Source organism: Pholcus phalangioides, unplaced genomic scaffold, assembly GCF_987345545.1.
Source record: "Pholcus phalangioides strain wild (caught in Gottingen) unplaced genomic scaffold, Ppha-v1.0 ptg000011l_1, whole genome shotgun sequence".
Classification (NCBI taxonomy): Eukaryota; Metazoa; Arthropoda; class Arachnida; order Araneae; family Pholcidae; genus Pholcus; species Pholcus phalangioides.
In genome coordinates this window covers 930,792-958,601 of record NW_028301604.1, presented here as the reverse complement: position 1 = coordinate 958,601, position 27,810 = coordinate 930,792, and the positions used below count along the sequence as shown (strand labels likewise).

The window sequence follows — 27,810 nt, the reverse complement described above, 5'->3', positions numbered from 1 at the left end:
CTTCAGGATGTAGGGACCATATCAATAGTTACCAAGAGGTTAGACAAGAAGCTATGCTGTGGCAAATTTTTTCAACTCATCTTTGGTTGTAATCCAGCTGCATATAGCATGGACCTTTTATTCCCCGTTCCTGTGCAATTCTTTTTGTCTCGTAGATAGATAAATTATGAAATTAATGAATTAACTACTAATCACCAATTTGCACTGTTGGAATAATGGAACCATGGCCTCCACGAGGGTCGGGTTAAGAGGCTCCAGCCTGGGGACTCTGGACAATTCTTAATTATTTTTTTTGTTTAATTTAAATGCTTTTTGCAAGTTAGTAATTCGGAATTTTTCTGGAAGAAATTCCTTGCGCTCTTAAGCAGACATTAATGGTTTTTTTTTTTGCAGTAGTAAAAAAAAAAAACACTTGGGAATTTTAAAAAAATTAGACGAACCTAACAAAATAATTAGGTAAATTGAAAAGTTTTTGAGAGAGATCAACTTTACCAAATGTCTGGTCTTGTAAACGCTAAAATTAGAGGTGAGAGATTGAGACGAGATATCTTGTTAATTTTGCTTAAAGGGTTGAATATACAGCGTGTATTTCATTAATTTAATAATTTATTAATGCTATTAATTGTATTCAAAATTTATTGATTACAGTTTCTAAAATGCATGCTTCTATAGTGATAAAAATTTCTCAGGCATGTCAAATTCAGTACTGAAATGTGATGTGCTATTATTATTCTACTTCCGGGATCCCGGGAAATGAGTTCAGATTCCAGGGAAATTCTCAGTTGAACTCTAGGTGCGAGATCGCGGAAAACTAGATCCCAGGAGAGAAACCTATAGTGGTGACTAGGGATCCACTTTTCCCTGCAATATGAAAAATTACCGATATGTACCGGATGACGGTTAATTATATTGTGCTGTTGCTTTGGTCATCCACTTCCGAAAGGAATTTCTGGCTACGGCCCTGATAGTACATGGCATAAGAGCGATATTTTTTTTTGTCAGTTTCTAAATCCTTAATTTTAGGTTATTTTCATTTTTTCCTTTATTTATAAATGATTTTTTCTTAGTCCCTATTTTAAAATTTTTTTCTTGCTTATTTTACCTTAATAAAATTTTACAGGCTTATTATCCTGAAGCCTCACATTTTAATTCTTAAGTAAACAAATTTTCTGAACATATGTATTCAATTTGAATGAGCTTCTCGGACTCCTTGCCAGAAATTCTTTCCGGGGGGGGGGGGTTTGAAGTGACAGAACAATAAATTTTTTCTAATATGTTGGGGGCAAAACCGGACCTCTCAGTTCCCCTCTCGCCATAGCCTTGCAGTTCGTGATTGTTTTTTGCCGACGGCTATCCATGCACACAAAAGCATGCACCCAAACCCCAATTGGTGACAAGCATCTTTCTTGCACAGCCAGGTGACACTCGCCTCTAGGTCGGCGTCATGGGAATATTTGAACTCGGTAAGACCGGGACCTGACTGTGGCGCGGTTGTAGGCAGTGTCTATAGTTTTGCATATAGAAATGTCCTCTCCACTTGTCAATACAAGATTCATCGAAAGACTGGCTATTTGTGGAGATGAAGATTACAAGGAAGAAAATTCATCAATGCCCCCACGGGGACTCGAACCCCGGTCTCTCGCTTGCCGGACGAGTGCTCTATCATCTAAGCTATGGAAGCAGATAGAATATTTCAACCTTGGAGCGTATATGTATATATATGTTGAAAGGCACCGTACATGGACGGCGTCAACAATCAACTAATAGCTCATGAATGACATAGGCCAACCAGATGGCCACACGCATATAGAAATGTTCTCTCCACTTGTCAATACAAGATTCATCGAAAGACTGGTTATTTGTGGAGATGAAGATTACAAGGAAGAAAATTCATCGCTGACGCCACGGGGACTCGAACCCCGATTGTTGACGCCGTCCATGTACGGTGCCTTTCAACATACTTATATACGCTCCAAGGTTGAAATATTCTATCTGCTTCCATAGCTTAGATGGTAGAGCACTCGTCCGGCAAGCGAGAGACCGGGGTGCGAGTCCCCGTGGGGGCAGTGATGAATTTTCTTCCTTGTAATCTTCATCTCCACAAATAACCAGTCTTTCGATGAATCTTGTATCTATAGCTTTATTCTGTCAGCGCACAGATGCAACCGCTGACGGCGGTTTTTTTTCAACCGAGAAAGGCTAACTACACACTACGGTTCGGCTGCTGCGGTTGATCTTATCAGCAACCGTGGGATTTCGCGTGGAACACACTGCGCTGTTACAACCGGGGTTTTTTTTTTTAATATCACAAGACATCTCGGGATTGGCTAAATTAGTTTCGCCAAGCTGAAGTTGGCTGCAGTGAACATGCGAATTCGTGCTCATTAGTTGCATTGCTGTAAAACCCCTCTTAACGGACAACTCTCAGATGCGGTCATCCTCTCTTTTACGGCCAAATAATAATTTACAGTTGTATAATATATAAAAGTATGTATCGCAATCCCCTAATTAACGGTCACCCCTCTTTCACGGACGAATTTTTTTGCCATGTCGGTGTCCGGAAAAGAGAGGTTTTGTTGTATATACTAATAAAAATTTTCAGGTAATTAAGTTATTTAATTTTTTGTAACAATATTTGCCGTTTGAAATTAATTCGGAGTTGAAGAAAGACAGCCTACAAGTTAACCCATTTTTGACCGCTCTTACAATTCGTGACCAAATCGCACAATTTTTTTATATATGATGACTGGTTGTTTAAATAACATATTTTTGAAGTTTCAAAAAATTGGACATGAATTTAGCACGTTTTTCTTTGTAATTAAAGTAAATTTCCAATTAATCATAATTATAATTTTGGGAAACCCTATTTTTGACAAAAAAAGTTAAGGAAAAAATTTTTTTTCTCCTATTTTTAAAAATATATATATTTCTTTTGATCAGAAAAAAAAATTTAGATAGAAAATCGGAATGAAATTTGAAAGAATTTCATGTTTTAAAACTAAAAAATCAAATTTGTTGGCCTAGGGTAGGGGGTCATTCAAGTATTACGGCAGCATCGATGGGGGGTTTCCGATTTCCTGACTTTTGATGACGAGGGGTTTGGATGATGCTTACGTCAGCAACCACCATTTATAAAAATATGAAATATTCTTAATGGCGTCCTGAACCAACAGTCTCCCTATTGATAAGTCTAGAGAGCCACTTTAGTGATCTCTAAATGTTTCCTGGATCCTCAGGTGATCTAGACACGTGTTTGGGAGCCGCTTAAGTACTCTCGAACTCGCATCATTCAAGCAATCCGTAATTATGCCGCGGATCATTAAAGTAATCTGGGAATGTGTCGGGGATAACTTGAGTGATGTAGAGCCGCACTGGGGGGGGGGGGGGGGTGCTCTAAAACTGTGCCAACTGTCACTCAAGGGATTTCTAAATGTGCCACGGATCGCTGAAGCGTTCTGAAACTGTTGCGGGTCACTTAAGTGCTCTGTGAATGTGCTACGGGCCGCCTAAATACTCTGGAACTGTGCCATGGGTCACCTAAGCGATCTGTAAATATGCTGCTTAGTTCATTTTTACAAAATTTGGTTTGAGGGGGCAGGCCACATCAGATAACCCCCGCGCCATATTTTGTCCACGGGCCAAGTATTTATCATTATATGGCTTAGAGGGTGGGTCACAATGAATTTCTTAAAAGGAAATTTTGAGTTCTTAGCCTTCGCGAATAGCATTGAAATTAACAAAAGTTGATTATACGTAGTAACATATAAAGGTATTTTCTTTCGCAATTTTGATTTTTAAAAAATATATTTTTTTCATTTAAAATAATGATTTTTTGATGGTTGGGGGGGGGGACAAGAGCCCTCCTATGTCCCCCCCCTCCCCGTGTACAGTTTCTGATCTCACCAATATGTGATAGGAGGTGGGAGGTAGAGATGGCGAAATTTTGCTGACAAAGGGGAGGAAAGGGTCAAAAATGACAAAAATTGCTGACGTTTTAATTGAACAGCCCCTAGCCAGTTTCAGGTTAATTTGCAGTGAAGAGGAAGGTAGAGAGTGTATTACTTCGCCGCAAAATATAGTTCCCATACATCGGAGGTTTACGATGATCCCTTTATACAGAATATTTCAATTTTTTCTATGATTTTGAAAAGAATACTGAAAAAATATCGTTTTGAACTGATGTTTATTCGTTTAAAATTTTTAAGTTAGAAATAAAATATTGGTTACCATTATCAAAAATCCGTAGCAACGGCAACAACATTCTGGCTCGATATCCTAGAAATTTCCCCCACCAATATCACTGTCGTGTTTTTTTCGTTACACAATTATATGTACCGTATATATATTTTTTATATCGTTATGTGATCGAATTTTGCATAATAATACAATTTTTCATTCTATTTTACATGCAGTTATAGGCTTACATAAATACGAATATATTCAGTTTCATATTCTCCCGAAAATAGGCTTCAGTGAGTTCAGATATTCACTCATAGATTACAGGAAGTGTTTCTCTTCCACGAGAGTTCCGATACTGTTGTGAGAGGCTCTTTATGGGTGCAGAAGTTTTGGTTTTAGGTCCTCCTTTTGCTTAATTATTTATTTTTTGCCATGTTAAGGGGATAGTATTGGTTTCCGATCACAGAGAGTGTTGACACGAATCGCGTCTTCCACTCACACGAACGCCATCTTCCACCCACAGCAGGGGTCACCTGTTTCTCCAGATGCCCCTTGCCTTTAGTGTCTCTTCAGATAAAATAAGTGAGAGGGGGCCCACAGTGGTTTAGGCTTTTATCTTACAGTTGTATCTTTTTTTTTACCGGAAATAGCCACGCTAAAAAGTTTTCTCTGCTCTTCCATTCCTGAATACTATATTTTTGGTTTTTGAATACTCGCTGTAAACAAAACTCGATAAGAATCATCCGTAATAACCATGAGCAGCACATCAACCGTAACAAAAGACTAAAACTGTCGTGAAAACAAGTGGCATCGACGTATACCGTTCGGAGGGGGAAAGGGTTGGTGAGCGACAGAAATTTCGGCAAGAAAAGTGAGTAAAAAATTCTAAACTTTTCCGTATCATTATTATTATTTGGTGCTATTCCTGCATTTACACGTGAAAATAGAGTTAATCTGCTTGTTCTTAATTAATATTACTATGAATTATTCATATATATATAATATATATATGAAAATATTACTATGTTTTTCGAAATTTTTAGTGTAACTTACGGCACATCAATGAAGAGTAAGTGACGCTCATATAAGATGATTATTTTTTCTAAATTTTAAAACACTTTCTAATCAAAAAAACAAAGCAAATGATTTCAAAAACCTCACTTTCGTTTCTTAAAGTATCGGCAGTCGAATCCCGTTATAACGAACTCCCAAGAGACCAGAGAAATCACTTCGTTCTAACGAAATTCCAGGTTTTTGCATTGTTACTATGTAAACTTATCTCATAGGCGGAGATAGACTTGGAAGTCTGGGGGGGGGGGCACGATGATGATGTCAATTCATATATACACATATACATTAGATCTGCCCACTCCACATTTGAGGCTGGGGGGGGGCCACATGCCCCTCCGTATCTCCGCCCATGACTTATCTGGAGAGTTAGAAAAGTTTTCGTAAAAACCAGATTTTCGCTACAACGGTATTCGTTGAAACGGGATTCGACTGTATAAGAATAAAAGTGAAATTTTGGTACTATTTCCGAAAACAAGCATCGTTTCTCCTCCGAATATTACGAAGAATATATGTGTGGATAGGGGATACACGCTTCTTCAGCATCGGATGATAGCATTTTCTTCTCGCGATATGGCGTCGGGTTCAGTTAAAAATATTTTTTTTTTTGACTAGAAAATTTTTTTCGGCGACTTACGTAGTGTTTTTCTGTGAAAGATAACGATGGATAACGAACGCTGAACGCACGACTCTTAAGATTGATTCAACTCAATTCTCAATCGATTCATTATCAAGTATATTAATACAGTCAAATCCCGTTATAACGAACTCCAAGAAACCGGAGAAATCACTTCGTTATTTCGAAATTTCGTTATAAAGGAATTCCAGGATTTTGCATTATTCCTATGTAAACTTATCTGGGAGATTAGAAAAGTTCGTTAAAACGAGACATTCGCTATAACGGTATTCGTTGAAACGGGGTTTGATTGTGGTATTACTCAATGATATATATAATTATATTAATAATCATCTCTCAAAGAATTTTTCGATTGTTTTTTACGTTTAATTAGTGTAGTTTAATCTGAAATTTTATTCAGCTGAAAGTTGAAATTCGTTGCAGTCTAACGAGATTTCTGATCAGGGCCGTCTAAAGAGCATCGTGGGTCCCTGGGCCAATTGGTTTTTCTGAGATCCTACCTGGTAAATTCTAGAAAATTTTAACCAGATCTCATTTTTGGGAGGCTCCTCTTCATTAAGGAGCCTCTGGAAATCAATATATAGGGATCGACATATAGGGGCCGGCCAAAGCCCGGCGACAGCTTAAATTTCGGACATTGGCTGCGTCAACTTGGCTGGCCAGTTCGCGAAGTGACCAACTTAGGGCTTTGGCAGTAACATATTCATCTTTTTGATATGATTGTCGCGGAAACATTTCCGTCCTAAGAACACGACATCAGTAAACTTTTTAACTTGGACAAGATATCTACTCAAGGTGTGTCTAATTGACAAGAATAATTTTAAGGACGAGATGACGTAAATGCTAGATGACTTGAGTCGGAGGGAGGGGGGGGGGGAAAGGAGATGTAAGTCATAGTACAGTCACTGGATATATATAGGATATTCCTATTCCAGTCGCCTTAAGTCGTAGTACTTTTGTAAGACAATTTTTTTTGTAAAGAAAAGATTATCCCGCTTTTTGAAGTTGTTCTACTGTGCAAGAATAAATTTAAAAGATTGGTGATCTCGGTAATGATGCACAGGGTCGAAACTAGGGGGGGGGAGGGGGCAGGCGGAGCTGATTCCCGGGCGCTGGACCAGAATATACGCAGAATTCACCCTTTGACTAATACTTCTACGTGCAAGGGGCGCCGAAATTTCGGTTTGCCCCGGTTGACGTATATGACAAAAGATGTACAAATGAACACGCTAAAAATCACATCATGTTAGTTTAATCAAGAAAGTTATGAGAAATAGTTAAAAAAAAAAATTCAGAAAAAATCACACACGTTCTTATTTGAACATCACACACTTTCTTCACTGGTTTCATTCCACAGGCTCCTTAGTCATGCTTTCAGCTTTAGGAGTGAGAGGTCGCAGGCAAAGCTGGCATACTCTAGTTGGCTTGTTTGGGTCATTTTGACTCATTTCTTGAGCGATATTCATCAGATCCATGCGTGAATCCAAACTCAATTGGCGATCCGTGTTTGAGAGCACTTTTATACGACGATTCGGAGTAGGACTGTTTTTCACAATTTCGCTTAAAGTTTTACTGAAATCCGAAAAGAAAGAGTCCCCGGTTTCTGATAGGATTGCAGCAAAACTGCCATCAATTACTCGTGGTACCATAGGAGAGTTTGACAGTAACAAACTGGTTCCGAAATGAGGATTCTCTTTGCGAATCTCTGCAAGTGGAACAGCTTTACGTATTTGCGAGGGCCGCATGAGCTTTGAAGTGTGTTCCTGGATAAGCAGCCAGTCTCTGTTAATGTCATCAGGTGTGGTGTTCTGGGAAGTTACAGTGAACCGAATGACGTACTTGCCTTTGAGTGAAGCGGGGACACAATGTAGCAATCCAGTAAAATTCAGTTGTTTCAGCAGATCCTCCGTTTTTTCATTTCCACCCTGCATTTAAAAAGATGACTGGCTGAAGAACGATTTGGGAAACACTAACTAAACTTCATCTCACAATATTGCAAGTAAATGCACTAAAACAAATTATGTGCACAGAATATTTTAAAATATGTAATCTTAATGCAATGGAAATCGACGCGTTCTGGTGAGAACGTGGATGTGAACTAAGTTTTTTTTGCCCATAAGTTCATAAAAGTTTAAATTTATTAATATTTATCGATTAATTTAAAAAAATGATTTAATATCAGGGACTCGTTTTTTTCACTAGCATAATTGTAGCGATTCTACCTTCTTTCAAATATTCAAACAGTCGACGCTCGGTTTTACGAACCCATATGGACTTGAAAAATCAGTTCGCAAATGGGAAAGACGTTCAACGGAATAGTATATTGTTTAGGATCAGGTGATTAGTTCGTAAAATCTAGCGTTGACTGCATTTATATAGCCTCTGTTCTAACATCTTGTTCAAATATGATTCTTAGAACGCTTCAGGTATGCGAAATCTGTTATACGCAAGAATTGGATGAATAGAACAAATAAAATATAAAGGGGGGGGGGGTAACTATCGACCGCCCAATAATTACACACGCGATTCCTTGTGAAATACTAATACGGAGAAGTGTTTTCCGTTTTTGGATCGGACGAATATTAAGTGAGTTATAAGGTTTTGAAATTTTGTGACGTGTCATTTTTCTAACTGTCAGTTTTGTACCAAACTCCGAACGAAAGTACATTTCTCCGCCAGCAGTGGGTTGTCACTTCTTAAAAATTAACAAATATTTCACCACATTAGAAGCCAAGTTCGGCCTTTTTCCTTCACGATTGGCTCTTTTTCTCTCCATGTAGTGTGATATTATAACCTTGTTATTACGTATAGCTTACGTATCAGGTTCGTCCTCTACGTTGGCAAATTTATCACCAGATTTGTAAAGTGTTAGTCAAATAAGATCTACTTGAAAATTTTTTTAATCAAATCAACACTTTTTTGTGAAAATGTAGTAATTTGTATACTACAAATCTAACTCTTTCACTATTAAGTCGAATTTTTGAGGGAAGGTGCATACAGTGTGTAGTGTTTACTACTCGATCGTTTTTATACGCTGTCGTTTTAAATCAGATCACATGTTGCTCAACGAAACAGGACAATATTTTTTGAGGTATTTTAAAATTTTATCGAAACAGTCACGTACAAAAAACTTCAACGGAGATTGCAAAAATGGTAGCTTGCCGAAGGTGACTTGTAAAAACAGTAAAATAATAACAAGGATTCGATCAGAAACTTTCAATCAAACTAGTCATTTTATGAATTGACATATTCAAAATAATTATTAGTTTTGGATATTTTCTATTGATTATTCATCTGGTGGTCTTCATACCGATTTTTGCATGTTGAAATGAAGATTTTTCATTTCCTTTTGACTGCAGTTGATTTTTATCGCGCTGAAATATTAATAAATATTTTTACTTTACCTTTTCACAAGAAAAATTTGGATTAGTTTGAAATTTATCCCAGCCTGCATGATTCGCACAGAACTTGGCCATTTTTTCAGATGAAGGTTTATTTTGTGGCGTATTTATTGGATTGGATTTCGATTTTTGTGGCGCAAAAACCAATTAGGTCAAACTGCGTCAAAACGAATGACTAATTAAAAATAATTGTGCTTGTCATGTCAGGAAAGGAGGCGTATTTATAAGTCCCCTCTCAACAGAGACGGACTTCAAGATATCGCCGCCCTAAGCACTACTAATTTTGCCACCATTTTGCTCTTATATGTATTTCGTTTCTTAATTTTTTTTCCCGAAAAATCATGCTTACCCCTCCCCAGCTTTTGGTTTTCGAAATGAAAGCCACGTCTTTACTGTTTATTGTTCTAAATATGGTTTTGAGTAGGGGCCTACTGTTTCATACGCACATCCATAACATAAATGAGATGCCGTAAAAATTTTAAACTATAATTGCTAGTTATCATCGTGACAATTTGTAACTGTGATCAATTTCATTCACTATGTTCGTTGTGTTACTCAATTGATTGTGTTGCAGAGTTACAATCAAAAGCTGTGATGCAACATGTAAATCTTCCAAAACTTCTGAATCGGAACTGGAAAAAAAAATCTCATCTCAAAATTGTTGGAGATACTTTATTCATTTAAGAGGTGTCACGACCCCTAAAGTTGATTTTTCAAACATGACTTTAAAAAACATTTCATTCGATTGTGAAAATCAAATGCAAACAATTTCGTGTCAATCGGGTTAATTTTTTTTTCAAAATAAAATAACTAAGAAAATAGAATAAATAAGAAAAATTAATGAATTATAGTGTATATAAACGTGAACAAGAAAAAGAAAAAACGCTTTGAACGCGATTTTCACAAATTGCAGTTTTTGAGCTCATCCGTTTAAGATATGAAGAAAACCTACTACACCAAAAATTCTGAAATTTTGTAGAAATATTTATACGGCATGTTTTAGTAAGATGAACCTCCAACTTCGATATTTGATCATCCGTTAGAATTTTATGAATTTTAAATTTTGAAAAAATGTATAAATTTCAATAATTTGAATTCAACATTTGTTTTAAAAAATACTTGGGTTAATTTCTAAATCTTAGGTTCATTTTACTAACACATGGCGAATAAACATTTCTGCAAAATTTCAGACTTTTTGGGGTGGCAGTAGTTTTTTTTTTTTTTTTAATCTTACGGATGAACTCAAAAACTGCAATCTTAGGAAATGGTAATAACTAACCACGTAAAAACTGGAAAAGTGCACGCGCACACAAACGCATACAACAAAAGAGAGTACAAAAAACTGGTTTATTTTCTCGATTTCTTAGGGTTATATGAGTCGTCCAGTTGCAAAACTCGTTAAACGCCAACCAGATTTTTTTACAGAAAGTGAAAAAAAAACTTTTATACAATGTGTTTTTTGAGCTGACTCTTGTTAAAATGTTAATGTTTTATGCCGTTAAAATTTTAAATTTCAATCAGTCAGCTCAAAAAATACATTCTGCAAAAGTCTCTTTTTCACTTTCTGTGAAAAATTCTGCTTGGCGCTTAACGAGTTTTGCAACTGGACGACTCATATTTTTGTTCAAGTTAAACGTTTGGTGTACGTTCGGTGAATTTGGCAGGATTTTGAAGTGACGTCATCAATTTTTAATGCGTTATAACACATTAATTATGGGTCAAATCAAAAAACTGGAAACACATTTCCATATGAGTTTTCCCACAAGGAATCACGTGTATAATTATTGGGCGGTCAGTAGTTACCATCCTGTATAATATGATCGTACAATCAGATCAAAAAACAGAGCACTTCTAGTTGAATTTTTTTTACTTTCTGCGCTTTCAAATACGATGATACTTCAACTCACTTAGGCCGGGATTACACTATAAAAGTTTTGTAAAAGCGGTTGTATAAAACTTGAAAAATATAACGAATAAGCTGATCGGTTACATTCGAGCCAATGCAATCGATCATTTTATTGGTTTTATTTTTCAAGTTTTATAAAAGCACTTTTACAAAACTTAGTGTGATCCTGGCCTTAGTCGTAATAATTGTATAAAAGAACTTTTCTAAAACTTTTATAGTGTAATGCCGGCCTAGGTGCAGTTTATATTCATATAAAAATATCTACCAATTACACTATCGTGTTTTACAAAAGAACTTTTATAAAGTTTTATAGTGTAAAAAATTTTTTTAGATATATGTACTAACATTAATTTCTTTTTTAAGCTTTGTGACAGAATCAAAAAAACATTCGATAATTTTACAAGAGAAAGTACACGAATAATGTAGAGTAAGAGTCCGTCATAACGACAGTTCGCAATCGGAGGGAAAATCGTCGTTATAACGGACTTCTCGTTACAAACGAATTTTAGTTTCTTGCACTGTAGAAACATATAAACGAGGAAAAAAAAACTACAGTGGATCCCAGTTATATATAACGTTCCCGAACGTTTTCCTGCTTATTGCGATTCATTTTCGTGGTCCCAACTCTTACTAATATTCATTAAGATTTCACGTGTTTTTTTAAAAAGCCTTTTACAACTTTTTTTCCATGATAGTTTTTTGAAAAATGTATGAGAGGGATCTAGAGAGAGAAAGAGACTAGAGTAATTTACCTTTCATTTTAAACTACTTTTGCTCAAATATGCATCTGGAGTCAACTGCTTATGCTTATACAATGTAGGATTGTATAACAAAATTTTGAAATTTGTGGAATGCAGCAGTTTCTGCAACTGGAGTATTCGTTGCATTATAACAATGTTCATAACATTTAAGGCAGAGAAAATGATTAAGAACTATTTGCCCCGTGTCCAGTTTTGGAAGATTCCAAGAAGTGTGTGTGTGTGTGTGTGTGTGTGGGGGGGGGGGGCTTTTGAAAGAAAATAACCACGATGTCAAAACCAGAGCTCGTGCTCGACTAACACACTTACAGATAAAATGATATGCTTTTTAACCTCCTATATGGATAATAAGAAGATAAGATACAGAATGTGAAGGTACTGACATGCACCTAGGCATAGGAAGTAAAGAAATTTATAAATTTCCACTCTCTTTCCAGTCACCAATCCATTATGTGCATAATTTTTAAAGAGAGGGAAAGAAAAAGATGCTTTTCCGTGAGAATTTCCGTGTCGTTATAGCGAATGTGTTACGATTTTGATTTACACTGCTGGCCACCGTAAATGCAACACCCAGAAGGAAGCATGCAAATAATATGAAATTTACAACATGCATTAGCGAAGGTGAGATATGCAAATGATTAGAATTTCAGCGCAGACGCACATCACGCGCGCCTGTGGCGCCACTTCAAAGCGCTATTTAAGGCTTGGAGATTTCGACGATTTGAAGTACGGCAATTGTGTTTTTCTTGTGGTTTTTTCAAAAAAACGATCAATTATGCCTCGTAGAAAACAGCGATCATCTTTTGATCAAGTATCCGAGTTCGACAGAGGAAGGATAGTGGCCTACCGAGATTGTGGATTATCTTTCAGGGAAATCGGTAGTCGTGTTGGACGAAACCAAACAACTATAATGCGGATATGTGATCGTTGGATGCAGGAGGGTACGACGGACCGACGTGTTCGATCGCATCCACCTCAGTGCACCACTTCACGTGATGACAGGCGTATTGTGCGTATGGCAGTGACGGATCGCTCAGCCACATCACGAACCATAGCACAGCACATTCAGTCTGTACCGCATCATCCAGTGTCTGCGCGTACCATTCGATGCCGTTTACAGCAGAGTGGTCTGTCCGCAAGACGTCCATTGCTTCGTCTACCCTTGACGCAGAACCACAGACGTCTCCGCCGCCAATGGTGCGATGAAAGAAGGATGTGGACGGCACAATGGAATGAAATTGTCTTTACTGACGAGTCACGCTTCTGTCTGCAACACCACGATGGTCGGATTCGAGTCTGGAGACACCGTGGAGAGAGGATGCTGAACAGCTGCGTTATGCACCGCCACACTGGTCCTGCACCGGGTATTATGGTATGGGGCGGTATTGGATATCACTCTCGCACTCCTCTAGTACGCATTGCCGGTACTTTAAAAAGCCAGCGCTACATCTCCGACGCGTTGGAGCCAGTTGTCCTTCCTTACCTTCAGGGCTTGCCCACAGCCATATTTCAACAGGATAATGCGCGACCACACGTGGCACGCATTGTCCAAAGGTTCTTCGTCAATCGCCAGATTGAATTACTTCCCTGGCCAGCTCGCTCTCCGGATCTTTCGCCGATAGAAAACATGTGGTCCATGGTTGCTCAACGATTGACCCAGATTACATCCCCAGCTGCCACACCAGATCAACTTTGGCAACGCGTGGAAGCTGCTTGGTCTGCTGTACCCCAAGAACACATCCAAAGTCTCTTTGAATCAATGCCGAGGCGTGTGGCAGCGGTGATCTCCAACAATGGCGGCTACTCTGGCTACTGATTTTGGCAGGAACCACACTTCACAGAAGTCTATAAATTTAATCATTTGATGCTTGGTCAACATGTTATCTACAAAATAAATATTGTTGCGATATCTCTTGTCTTTCTTGGTGTTGCAATTTGGGTGGCCAGCAGTGTATAAATAACTCGCTATGAGCGAAAAAAATATTTTTTTTGTATCATCAACATTAGCTCTTTGACAATCGCGTTCGAATTACTCGTAATAACGAGATGCACATACAGGCTATACCAAATTGTTTTTCCAGCGTATGACGTGTTTTTTTTATTACTATATAAACGTGATCATCACGTATTGCCAAGAGATCTTTACGATCTGTCCAGGGAATTTGTTGCTGTTAGTAAACATTCATGACCCCCAATCGGGATTTAAACCCAGACCTGCTGCACAGTCAGAAGCTAGCTCCTTAACCACTCGAGTCGAGTGGCCTGCATCCGTTGACTTTAGAAACATATTTTCGGTTACAAAAAGTTTTTCAAATGACGTGCGGATGCTTAAAATGTCAGAAATATTTTTGAGGATTTGTATACGTGAAAAATATAAAAAAAATTACATTTTATACAGAGCCTGTGAAATAAAACTTCCAATTAGTGAAATGTAAATCCTGCTCCAGAAAGTGGTTTGCAAAAATTTAAATACTGTATATATTAAATTATAAAAATTGAAATATATTTAAATATGAATCGAAATGTCCGACTTTAAAGTTTCGAGTACTTATCGCCAATAATTGAGGTTGAGAGCGTAGTTCATAAATTGCAAAATGGAATTACCATCGTAAAATTACGATGGATTTTATCAAATATCTCGTTAATTATTACTAGGGCTGGGAATCGATTAAAATTTTTAACTGGTAAACCAAAACTTTTTATCGATAAATTGACTGATTAATCAAGCTTTAATCGAATATTTTTTGTAACTATATAATATTACAGTATTATTATACAGGGTGGGTAAAAAGTGTGTTCGTAGGAACTTTAAAAATGAATAAAAACCGCAAAAATAAGCATCGCTAGATCACGGGAATTTTTTTTAAGACAGGAGAAAAAAAAACTAAAAAAAAACAGCCGATAGGTAGCGCTGGTTCGAGTGAGTTCATTGGAAATATGCAAATGAGACGCTTATAAGAACTTGCGTTCCTAATCCACAATCAGTTCACCGTGGTAAACCGTGTATGTGAACCTGCTGCACTCTGCCGTTGCTGGATTTGGGACTCTCCTGCAATATGTTATCCCCTGTGGTGGTGGTCATGTAGAACACATACTGCTGTAATAAACGATTTGGGGCATTCTATTCGTTATTTGCGCATCTTTTCTTTGACTTGTGTATGTCAGCGCCACGGCTGTTTTTTGTGATTTTTGTTCCTGTCAAAAAAATTTCTGTGACCTAGCGATGCTAACCCTGCAAATCGTTTTTTTATTTCGGTTATTTTTCCGGTTTTTATCAATTTTTAAAGTTTCTACGGACTTTTTGCCCACCCTGTATATACTATATAATATTTGGTGCTACAAAAATATATTTTATTCATTTCACGCACCTCTTCGATAGATGTAAACAAATATAAAAATAGATTAAAGAAGAAATTAAAGGTGCCCGCTGGAAGCAATTTAATATGGTGAACATGTTTTGTCAAAACCTTCTTCACTTGGATCTTGTCGTTTTTTCAAAAAAATCGGCTATATTAGGTTATAGCCACTGATTTCGAAATCACTTTTGATTATACTGTCGCTTGTTTCCCTGGAAACTCCTCCCAAATGGTACTTGTGAGGAGAGGAGGTGATGTTTCCAAGAATACGAAATACTACTGTTCATAATAGAGACAACAAATTTTGGTCTTGTCTTTTGAAACTCCCATCAAACTCAATTTGAAACGGAAATAATCAGTTTTCGTTGAATCAAATTGTATTTCCCTCATGCTTAAAAAATTTGATCAAAATATTGATTCAAATACTTATTTTTAAATGAGAGAGATCACTCATCCAAAATATATATACCCAGTGGCCAAAAAAAATTAGGAGCACCCTGCTACCCACCACAAGTATCGTGTGGGACCTCCTCTGATTTTGATGACAGCAGATATTCTTGTAGGCATGGAACTCTACAAGTTGCTGAAACCGTTGAGGAGGAATGTTAGTCCTTGCTAATGGAATGGCAACTCTTGATTCCCTCAGATCAGAAGGTGGTGTTTTTGGAGCTTTTAACAGACCTTTCAACCTCGTCCCACAAATGCTCAATTGGGTTGACTGAGGGGCGATTAAAGTAATTTAAACTCTCGAATCATTTTCCTCAAACCAATCTGAGGTAATTCCAGCCCCGTGGAAGGGTGCATTGTCTTGCTGGGAATAGCCATCATCATCAGGAAATATTATGGCCATAAACGGGTGGAGGTAGGCGCTGGCATTAACGGTTTTTCCAATGGAAATAAGGAACCAAGAGTATACCATTAAAATGCTCCCCAGACAGTGATTCCGCCACCACCCGCTTGAACACTTGCCATGTGGCATGCCGGATGCATGGCTTTGTGCTGCTTGCGCCACACACTGATCCTGACATCAAAGTCATGGAGAAGAAATCTTGACTCGTCAGGAGTTCCTTCTTCCATTCATCAAGTGAAAGGATGGCGTCACTCTCCGCTATCCAAACAAGATTTTTAACAACTGACTGTTGCGAAGATGAATTTTTGGAAAGAGAAAATTCAACTGCTTTTTTTTTTGCGGGGAATCGAACAAACGTCCTTTCACTTTCCGGGTGAACGCACTAGACTACAAAGGCAACGAATCTCTCAATCTTTCCTTGGAGTTCGTATACACTGAAAGGGACCGTATATGGACTCCGTACTTGACTTGGGTCAAGCTCACAACTGCTGACTGCGGAGTCACGTCCGGCCGTCCATGTACGGTCCCTTTCAGTGTACGCGAGCTACTCTGAATATTGAGAGATTCGTTGCCTTTGGGACGTGAGTTCGATACCCCGCAAAGGCAGTTGAATTTTCTCTTTTCAAAAATTCATCTTCGTAACAGCCAGTTTTTAAAACCTTGCATTCATCAAGTGTCCGATTTTGGCGTTCTCTAGCCCACAAAAAGCCGTTTTCTTCGGTTTCGCAGCGAAATCAAAGGGGTTCTTGTTGGTTGCCGGCTATTAAAACCAATTTGTTTTAAGATCAGTCTTGTAGAGCGTACGGATATGCTTTGCAATGATCCTGCGTGTTGCATTGCGTTGCAAGTCGTTGCGTTGTAGCTCTTCTGTTGCTGCGCACAATGTGTGTGTCAGTCGCCTGGCACCTGTTTCGCTCCCAAGCGATTTCCGCCCACTATTCCGCTTGAAGTTTTTCTGGCTTAACTGCCATTCTTTGAAAACTAGAGATACTGTTGTACGAGAAAAACCAAGAAGGTTAGCGGCTTCGGAGATATACCGGAACCACCCCTTCTGGCGCCCACTATTATGCCGCATTCAAAATCACTCATATCTCTTGTTTTCTCCTTGAACAGGCAAATTGCAACGTTAACTGGTGCTTCTGAGCAGAAAAAAGCTTTTTATCAGCAAATCCGGTTTATTATGTCCGCGCACGTGCTGCATGGATGAGTCGAAGTTTGAGTGAGAGGTGTTCTTAATTTTTTGGCCACTGAGTGTATAGGTACATAATTTAAGACATGTAATCGGTTTCTTTAAACAGATAAACAAATCAAGTTAAATCACAAACTTTTTACGCAGATTTTGCTTGAATTTATCGAGTCGATTTAACTTAACTAAAATTTTCTACTGCAATCAACAATCGATCAATCAACCGACTCGCTGAATCGGACCGGCCCTAATTATTACATTTAACAATGCGGAATTTTCTGTTTATGGCTTTTAGTAGCAGGATGTATATTTCACTAATTTAAATTTTTAGCACACAGTGTTTGTATGAAGAGTTTATTTAATTATTTTACGTATACAAAACACCCTCAAAAAGTTTCGATAATTTATGTAAACTGCACGTTGTTTGAACATTTTATAATGGAATGCATGTTTCTGAAGTCAACTCTTGAAGAGAGATATACAGGTGCACAAAGAATTTGGAAATACTTGTATAATATTATTTCTTCATAGAGAGAATATTGACTAATAATTATTTTAAGAGTGATAATATTATATGCATCATAAACTCTTTTTAAATATACACTATGGTTTTCACCTTAAGTCTGAATACCACCATCCCTAAATGCCTTTTGGCGGGTATTTCGAATCTCTCGTCAGCAAGTACCATCTGTTCGAACATTTCTGCAAGACGAACACTCTGAAAAAAAGAAATGAAAGGGTGGTATTTTTTAAACTAATTTTTTTTTTTAAACAAATGGCCTGTCCTGTAGCGAAACACGTAAATACGAGGTTCGTTTGATTAAGTAAGGTAAAGAACGGTGTTCAAATTTTTTTTGGGGAAAAATTATTTTTTTTAACAGTCTTCAAACTCCACACACGTTTTTCAATTAAGTTCCTTTATCCGATCAGAAAATTACATTTTCTCCAACTCTTCAAAACAGTCACCTACAGCTGCAATGGGCTCTTCATTTGATGAATAATTTTTTGCATCAAGCGAAACTTTCAATATTGGGAGCTGGAAAAGGTCACGTGGGGTCAAATCCTTAGAATTTAGTGGATGAAAGATTTATGCAAAGCCTAATTCCTGAAATTTAGCGATTGTAATGGGGCATCTGTGTGGCATGTGCATTGGCTTGGTGAGGTAGGGCTTTTTTGTGCGCCAATCTTGGTTGTTTCATCTGCAGCCGTTCCCTCAAATTTCCCTGAAATATGACAATGTTCTCCAAGACCTTTAGCCAAATTTAAGGTCCTTACCTAAAGGTAGTCTATATAGACAATGCCTTGAGAATCCCCCCAAAATGTAGCCATCACTTGTTTAGTAGACAAAACAGCCTTTGCGGTGTCATTTCACCACTCTCCATCCACGCTTTGACTGTTGTTTTGGCTCTAGTATATAGTGGTAAAACCATGTGATAATCGACAATAACCAGCAGATAATCGACGCCGCCTCCTAACCAGACCGGGGCGATAGACTTGGAAGTCTGGGGGAGGGCACGATGATGTCAGTTCATATATACATTAGATCAGTCGACTCCACCTTTGACGCTGGGAGGAACCTCCCCCCGTCGCGATGAAGAGATTTTAGCAGGTGGTCGAGGAAGACCTGGGCGATGCTAAAAGCTGCGCTTGTAGTGAACCAAGGTGAAGTTTTTTCCTGTGTGATGCTTGTTACAGTGCTGCCATAAATTTTTCTAGCTATGAGTGAAGTGTAATATGGTTGTACCATTGTGGGCCTCTGTGGCGAGAGAAAATCGACGCCGAAGTTCTAACGGGTTATGAGACAAAACTGACAAATTTTCTTTTGATAAATCGTGACCAATCCCGACAGACATCTTGGACAAAGCTTTTTCGCCCACATCAGCTATCTCAGGCAAATTAATCTGCGATCTTCCATGACGATACTGGAATTTTTTCAATGATTTCCAGGGTTGTGGCTTAAACCAAACACCCAGGATGCTATTATTCCCCATAAACTTATTACAACTCAATCTGGATAGCCACTTCACCAACTCTGGCCATATCGCAATTTACTGCCATTAGTGAGATGGGTGATGATGGAAGCGAAGGCGCTGTCTATCGCCTCGAGTTCGTTAGGGAAAATATCTTATCTATAGCCTCCCTTGGGTTCGGACCCTGACAACAACCTTCACGATGGTAGACGAGCATCTTACCACCATGGCACGGATCTGGACAGCTCGCAACTATTTTAGATGAAAATATTCATCACTTCTCATTATTTACATTACCAGAATAATTGCTACAACCCGAACTTGGAACGACGCCAAAAAATAAACCACAAAGCTCTTTGTGCTCTAACTTGTTCTGACAGGTTTAAAACCTGAGTGGTACGTATAGTTAATAATTTGAAAGTGATCGTGCTGTGCTATCTCATAGAAATTTACCTAACTTATCAAATGACCTACATACTTATGTTTCTTAAAATACCGTAGGTCTTGTGGTCTGTAGTTCAAGCAAGGCCGCAACTAGAAACAAAAATTTACTTTGGCCCAGTGTCCATTTTGGCTATCCCCGTAATTTTGAACGGGAAAAAGCAAACTCAACTCCCTTCCCGATCCAGTGCCCGGGCCACACCAGACCATAGGCGTAGATAACTTGAAAGACTGGGGGGGGGGGCACGATGATGATGTTAAGGCTGGGAGGGATCGTATGATGTAAATTCATATACACACACATACATTAGATCAGTCGGCTCCGTCACTGACGCTGGGAACGGCGCAATGAACTGCAAATGCACCAGACCCACTGCTCTCTCCTGTTGCGGCCCTGCAAGTACGTATTAACGGAGTTGACCAAAGTGGAATTTTTTGACCAGGTGGCGTCTGCTATTTTAAAAATTTTAGACATGAAATTGACGATCCTATTGATACATAGAAAACGTATGCAATTTCAGCGAAAATTTAGCTTCCCTTTTGCGGGTAGTTTTACACGTTTTTATTCGTTCATGCGAGAGCTCATGCTACTCACTTTTCTTATGTGTTGTCGTAGGCCTTTGACTCCGAAGTTTCGAATGACAAACCACAGCTTTAATGCTCTGAATCGTCTACTAAGTGGAATCTGCCAATGCTAAAAATGAATTATGAACACAACTGCATAAAATCATTAATGGAACTGTATGATTTCAAAAGAACGAAAAAAAAAATCTAAATTTTATTTTGCTTTTAATCAAGTCAAAACAATTTTCTTCAAAAATGCAGACTTATTGAACTGAATCTCTTATTTGAACATACAAACACAAAGGCTACAACAGGCAAATTGCCTAACGAGGTGACTGATGAAAGATGCCCATAAAAAATATGGATGTCAAATATAACCAAAATACAGCAACCCAATAAAAAAGCATATATCACGAAAGAAATAAATTAATAATTAATACTATATAATGAATGTGCTGCCCATAAAAAAGACCATGGTTATCTTAAGCTAAGTATATATAGCTTCTCGATTTATCTCACTATGTTTATCGTACTTCGTTTTAAATGCGCCAATTGTATTAGAATTCACTACAGCTGAATGTAAGCTATTCCATTTATTAACAAAAAAACCCTTAGAGAAAAACTCCCTCCGACACCACAACCTGGAATAAAGATAGGAAAACACGATAGGAAAAATTGACATTTATGCAATAAATAAATAACTATTGTAGAGGTATAAATTAATTGAAAGACTATTTTTACGATATTAAGGGTTTTAGGTTTTAATGAATTCTACAGCGGTAATAATTTTTACTTCCGAAATGCTGGGAAAAATGACATACCGTGAAAAATCTTATAGTACGTTATAGTATTAGCGTGATAATGTTTTGGCAAGAAATTTGTATTATCTCTATTTGACGAATCGGCGATAAATATGGCAACCTTGTTCTAACCTAACTGCACATTAGAAAAGGAAGGAGGAGGAAAGAAAAAACATATAAAAGGAAAAATTATAATATACTTAACATATTACGGGTAAAACGGGGTTTCCCGTATTTAATGCTGTTTTTTTCCAAACTTTCCTCCGATTTTCGAACTCAGCAAATTAGAAAATGCACTTAGAAACGTGAATTTTTTTTGTTGGCAACAGGAGAGGCAGGGCAACAACTTTCTAATTGGTGTTTGCGGCACACGGGGACTATAAAAAGTTAATTTTTTTATTTTAATAACTATACAACCCCTTGAAACATGAATGACATATCTGAGTACTACACGTTATTTAAAAACTTTTTCTAATTGGAAATATGCCTCTATAGGATCGATGGTTCGCCAGAAAAATGCCATACTCCCTAATACATATGCACACTGTATATATTCGTACACAAAATTTGATATGACTCATTTGAAAATCTAACCTATGCAGCATAATGGAAAGTACAGTATTTTCGTAAATAAAAGAGGTTAAAGGGGTGAGAAAAATGTGATTATGGAGAGTGCAAAATCACGCGATCAGAACGCTTTTATTCTTTATTCGGAAACAGCTTGCGAACAAAATTTTAAAAGAAATAATTTACCTCCACTCTCTCTCATGGTTTCGATGCCGTTCATCTCTTCTTAACTGTTCAGCATATGTGCGATGGATTTTCTTTTATTAAATGCTATTTTTTAGACAAGGCGAGAGGTTAATTACCGGTTATTATTCATTATCAGAAGAAGCTATTTAGACCATACTCCTTTTTTTCTTATCAAATATATATACTATATGATTAATACTACTGTTTTTTCCGCGTATTTCAAAGCAAAACATCACAACTTCATTAATGCTATATTCAAATTCATAGAAATTTTGTTTTTAACACGGTTGTATCAATAATAGATTCGCTATGCTTCTGATTTCCGCAATTCTGGTTTATATTTTGTTTGGTTGTCACTGTGAAGTATGTATATCAGAAGTATCTCAACATTATAACATCACGTGACGCGTGAAATAAAGACGACACTCTTTGAGAACATACATGTATATTTTCGGGAACTGCGATATGTAAAAGTATGGAGCATGTGTTTACCATAAAGTCCACGGCCAGTCCTGAAAATACATAGTAAAAACTTTTGAAAATTGAAACGGTTGAAAAAATAATAATTCGTGAATTTCATCCGCAATTTGTGAGGAAAAATCTTAACTTATGAGAGATGCATAACTTTGATACTTTTTTTATGTATAATTCACAATCTACATAACGTACAAGTGTATTACCAGAGTTTTCATGCTTGAGATACAGTGGATCCACGTTGAAGGTACGATGCAAATATTCGCTTCTTTTTACCCTGCAAACGACAGTAGAACGTACGCATAAAATGTCATGATGTTCTTCAATGAAACGCTGCCAAAAATTTAGGACAAGAAAAAACATTAAAATACATAACCCCACGAGGCTATGGTCATGCGTCGTACATTTGAAACGTGGGTAAGAAATAATATCATAGACAGTAAAATTTTTTCATCCGTTGTAGAAATGTCTCTTATACGAGATATTTTCTTTTCTTTAAGACTACATATTAATTATATTCACATGATCGGCACAAAAATAAATGTAACTGACCACATAGCTGTGCAATCAAAATGAACCATCATCCATTTCGAAGGGTTGAAGGCGAATGAAGAAGCGTACTCAATTCCTTGCAACCATTTTCTGTATTCAGGGCATATAAAGGAAGTTCCGGCGTAAGCAGCGTCTGTATGAAGCCATATGTTTTCTGAAGCACCTATCGAAAGTTTTGGTTAATAATAATATTTGGTAAACACAGCACGTGAAATATCTATTGTAGATTTTATTGCCTCATTATTAGAGCAGTATGTTTGGATTTCTCTGATGTTCATATCCTTTACTGAGAGAGAGAGAAATAAGTTTTCTGAACCAATTCACATTCAGTTTAAGGATACTGATTAGATTCATGGTTTGAGAGAGTTGTGAGGACGCAAATTTTACCCTTCAACTCCTCCTTCAACATTACAAGGGGACGCCAAAATGCGTGCATGCCCCGGCTGACCAAGCATCCAGTTGCGGCCCTGGTTCGACCAAGGAGAAGCGACGAATTTTGTTATTCAGCAACTTGTACCCACTCATTCAACATTACGGGGAGGGGAGGAATTGAATACATTTTTGGGCGCGGTAGCCCAAGTCGGTAAGATACTCATCTAAAATACCAAAGGATGTTCAGAGCTGTCGCGAGTTCGATACCCGGTTCGTCGTTGTCAGAAAACTTTCCTGACATAGGGGGTACAACAAAAACGGTGACATGACCACAGAAAAAGATTGCTACCGCAGGGAATCCCACATCAAGGAGTTAGCGCACCAACCTCTGGATGAGTATAAAAAAGGCTGCCGTTCGGAATCGGCAATAAATTGTAGGTCCCGATCTAATTAGCCATCGTGCGCAGAAAATGACCGTGGTGCGACAAAAATGATCAAATAAATTTATTTTTGTCTCTGCTTATACACAGAGTATCTAATTGTGGCCCTGAGGTTGAACAAGCTTAAATTAAATCGATGTGGTATTTTTCGTGAGAGTCCAGACGCGGATATTTTTGATAATCTTGAGTTTTTGCTAATTTTAAAAATTTTGATTTTAGATATCAAAATTGTTTAACCCTTTATTATCCTGACGGTACTTTAAAGTATCTGGTTAGATAATTTGTTTTGAACTAACTAATTGTTTTAAAAAAATTGGTTTTTTGTCTTTAATTAGAATTAAAATGACCTACCAAATAATTTACATGGTAACTATTTATTATCATCATTACATTTATACTTTTACTTTAATTTATTACAATTTTTTTCTTATTCTACTTTTCACAATGTCGGATATAAACGGTTAAAATAAATTCTAATTTTTATCTCTTGTTTGTTAGGTACTTACATATAGGTCCAATCTCTTTCAAGCAATCGAATGAACAAGCTCCAGTAGTTCCGAGCGTAGCGCAAAGCTGAAAATAGAGAACTTCGTGCATGTGAAATCATTAAATTTCAATTTAAGAAACAAGATTAATGTCATTGAAATATTTTGTTCTGACAAAAAAGGCGAGATTCACCAAGATTGTTAATTTTTGAGCTCTGCTGTATCATCGTAACGAGCAACCTCATTTTATTATATATGTTCGAAATTTCTTCCTTTATGTAAAGGTGTTTATAATAAAAGACAAGAACAACATTTTCAACAATATTGCATCTTATGCTTACGAAAAAAGGAACAAGTCCATTGTCTTTGTCTTTAGCAATAGCTTCTAGCAATTTATCCTTACGAAGACAGTAGTTTGAATCGCTTTCAATGTAGCGCATCTTCACTAGACCAATCAATCCAGCCTTTTCAACTGAAGAATGAGCCTGTGAATAATTATAGGGAGAATTCTGGATCACTTCAATTCATTCGAGGAATACTTCTAAATGCACATTTCCCCTTTTAAATTCTTTATTTTAAACACAAAATCATCAAATCACTAAAGCAGAATATTTTTTTATCAGGCTTTACGTCTTTAGGGACATGTTTTTAAATTATCACAACCACAGGCATACGCCGGATTTTCTCGGGTGGGAGGTCATTTTTTTTTCTTCTGGAGGGGAAGTGGTAGAACCCCCCCCCCCCCCCCACTCCTGCGTGCGCAAATGATCATAACACATGAGAATCTTAAAGACAAAATGTTAATGTTTGCAAGATGGGAGCAAAGGCTTAAATCAGTAGTTACCAAACTGTGCTCCGAGGGAAGACGAGAGTAAAAAGGAGAGGGCAAAACTTCAGTTTTGTGAAGATTGTATAAGGACAAGTGAACACACACACACTAGTGCCCTGTGACCTAAAAGTTTGGGAATCACTAGCTGAAATATTTGAAGCATTTAATATACCTGATCTGAGGTATAAGCTACCAGTTGACTGTTCAGTTCACCATTTCCCGTGTATTTGCATTCTTCATTCATTTTTCTTATGGTTTCATTACGGGCTGCAAGAAGACAAACTAAAGTAGCTTCGCTAGATGTTGTCTATAGAAAAAGAAAAGTATGACGATTATGCAGTTAAGTACAGCGTGTTAAAACTTGTGAAGCACAGGAGAGGATAACAAGACGCAAAATACTAAATGGATGAATATAGGATGCAAGAACAAAAATAGCATAATTTTGGTTATTACCGAAAAGTTAAATTTTAAACGAAGAGGTTAAGGTTATGGAAAGGAGGTTAAATCATGAATGATTCATATGCATGTTGGAAAAAGAACGGGAAAGGTATTTATAAATTATAAGAGAACACGCGGGTTTCTTTTTCATTCACGTCATTGATTTTTTTTTTTTTTGGGTCATAATCAGTGACGAGGTTTTTGAATTTTTTTGAATTTCGGACGCAATAACTTGCCTGTATGACTCCACCACCGGTACTATTAGGTGTTTGATGCAAAAACTCGGACGGTAAGCCAATCATTTTCGCCAACCAATCCATCACTACAATTTCAAGTTCTGTTGACGCTGGACTTGAAGCCTAAAAGTATATAATTAAGCTATGCGGAAGTTTGAAATTGCTAGCAAAAAAAAAAATTCAAATACAGCAGTTAGTTTTCATCTGAAATGGTGAATTAGAAAGTACTTAGTCACACACACATATAAAACCCTCAGTACATTGTATTTTTAATCTTAAAATTGGATAACTTTAAATAAAAAAAAAATTTATAAAAGGGAAAAAGTTCAATCACACATTTTTTTAAAAAAGCAAGATCAATAATGGAAATTAAATTATCTTTGATTAGAGCCAAAGTATCTATCGTGAAAACAAATATATATATATATATTCAAGCAATGAATCTGCTACGTGCAATATGTAGAATATTTAATGAGCAATCCAAATCGATAGATAATGAAGCATTAAATTTTATTGCGTAACTTGACAAAAATAAATAAAGCTTTTGCAGCGCAAAAAAGGAAACTTGAAAATTCATACCCATGTGAAGCCCAGACAATTTATTCCATCTGCAAGCATGTCGGCTAATAAAGATGCTGGTGAATTGAGAGCCGGAAAATAAGCATGCATATATGGACTTTGCCAGTGAGTAACCTGCAATGAAGCCCGCAAATAATTGGAAATATAATCTCGACAAAGAAGCGATCACAGATTCATACCCTCTATAAGGTTTATTCATAATTTTACTTGTCCAAATTCCTTTTTATAAACCCCCCTTTTTTTACTGCAAGAAGACATATCAGTGTTATTCGCGTAAAACAACTCCAAAGTGCCATGCAGATTGTGGTGGCGTTTCAGTAGAATTTCTCATTATAACCTTATTCGAAAGACTCGAAGAATGTAATAGAAGTGAAAGCTTAAACTTTACCCCGGGCATAATCACTCTTTCAATATCGTCCATTATTTCTTCGAATTTTTGGCCTTCGTAAGGAGCGGAATCTGGAAGGGTATGCCTCATGTATCCAGGTTTCACATTAGGGTATACTTGACGACACCGGATTGTTTCTAGGTAGTTAGCTATGAAATCTATCATTTCTTTACCTGTAAAATGAATTTCCGATATAAGAACGTAACTCAACTTCGATAGAAAGTTTCAAGTAGAAATAAAATTGCCTTTAAAATATCTCTTACATATCGAATTTTTACCATTTATGTAAAAAAAAAAAAAAATTAATACTATCTCCCCAAGCAAACTCACCTCTAATTCGATATTCTTCGATGTTCATATTCGAATATTTTGATATTTTGTTTCTCGAACGGGAAAAAAACTGTTTTTCGTATGCTTGCGGCAAAAAAAATATTCCTAAGAAAAAAAAGAACAATCACACAAAAATTCAGTTGGAACTCTTGGAAACAAAGATGCAACATACAACTTGTATTAACCTTTTCAGCGGCAATCCTGAGATATCGTGTCAAACACTTGATCTGTTTTATTTCAATTACCCCGAAATATCTCATCTTCTAAAAACGCGTTGAAGTTGTTTTTACTACAAAACATGTTTTCCATTCCCTCCTCCGATCAATCAACTACCAGTGGGCGGAGTGAGCTCTTGTTAAAGGCTAGATAGGAAAGGGAGCGAGAGAAAAAGAAAGATACGCTCACACAGTATAAATAATATAAAAAATATTCTTTTCCAAAAAAAGTATTTCTCTTCCTAGAAAGCCACGCACGTCATGACAGGTATTGTGTCATAGTGAGGAAAATAAAATTGGTGGGAGGACAATTTTTTTTGTTGGGAGAGAGGGAAACAGAGTTATCAGCTCCGCAATCGGAAAAAAATAATTCTTCTTGAAAATAGGCGGCAATTTGTGAAGATTTCGAATTTGAAATGTGGCAGTTATAATGCGAATCAAGAAAATTTTAAAAACCACTTGAAGGGTTTACTATGATTATGCAAAAAAAAAAAAAAGAATTATTGTGAAATTTTGTCCCGATTTTCATCAAGTAACAACTATTCAAGTGGAATACAGTCAACGCTCGTTTTTACGAACCCATACGGACTTGATAAATGGGAG

The 27,810-nt window shown here is 37.1% G+C and overlaps 1 protein-coding gene across 1 annotated transcript; it reads right to left on the bottom strand.

The window, feature by feature from the left end:
* Positions 1 to 7,230: 7,230 nt before the first annotated feature.
* Positions 7,231 to 27,085, bottom strand: Hdc (histidine decarboxylase). The gene is made up of 13 exons (XM_089238562.1): positions 26,993 to 27,085; positions 26,663 to 26,835; positions 26,275 to 26,388; positions 25,696 to 25,818; positions 25,194 to 25,328; positions 24,534 to 24,677; positions 24,214 to 24,280; positions 22,896 to 23,058; positions 22,550 to 22,620; positions 22,362 to 22,381; positions 20,348 to 20,446; positions 17,958 to 18,059; positions 7,231 to 7,809 (listed from the first exon to the last, which is right to left on the bottom strand). Exons 1-13 carry the CDS (start codon positions 27,018 to 27,020, stop codon positions 7,231 to 7,233), a joined length of 1,818 nt encoding a protein of 605 aa, XP_089094688.1. The 5' UTR covers positions 27,021 to 27,085.
* Between the last annotated feature and the right edge of the window lie 725 nt (positions 27,086 to 27,810).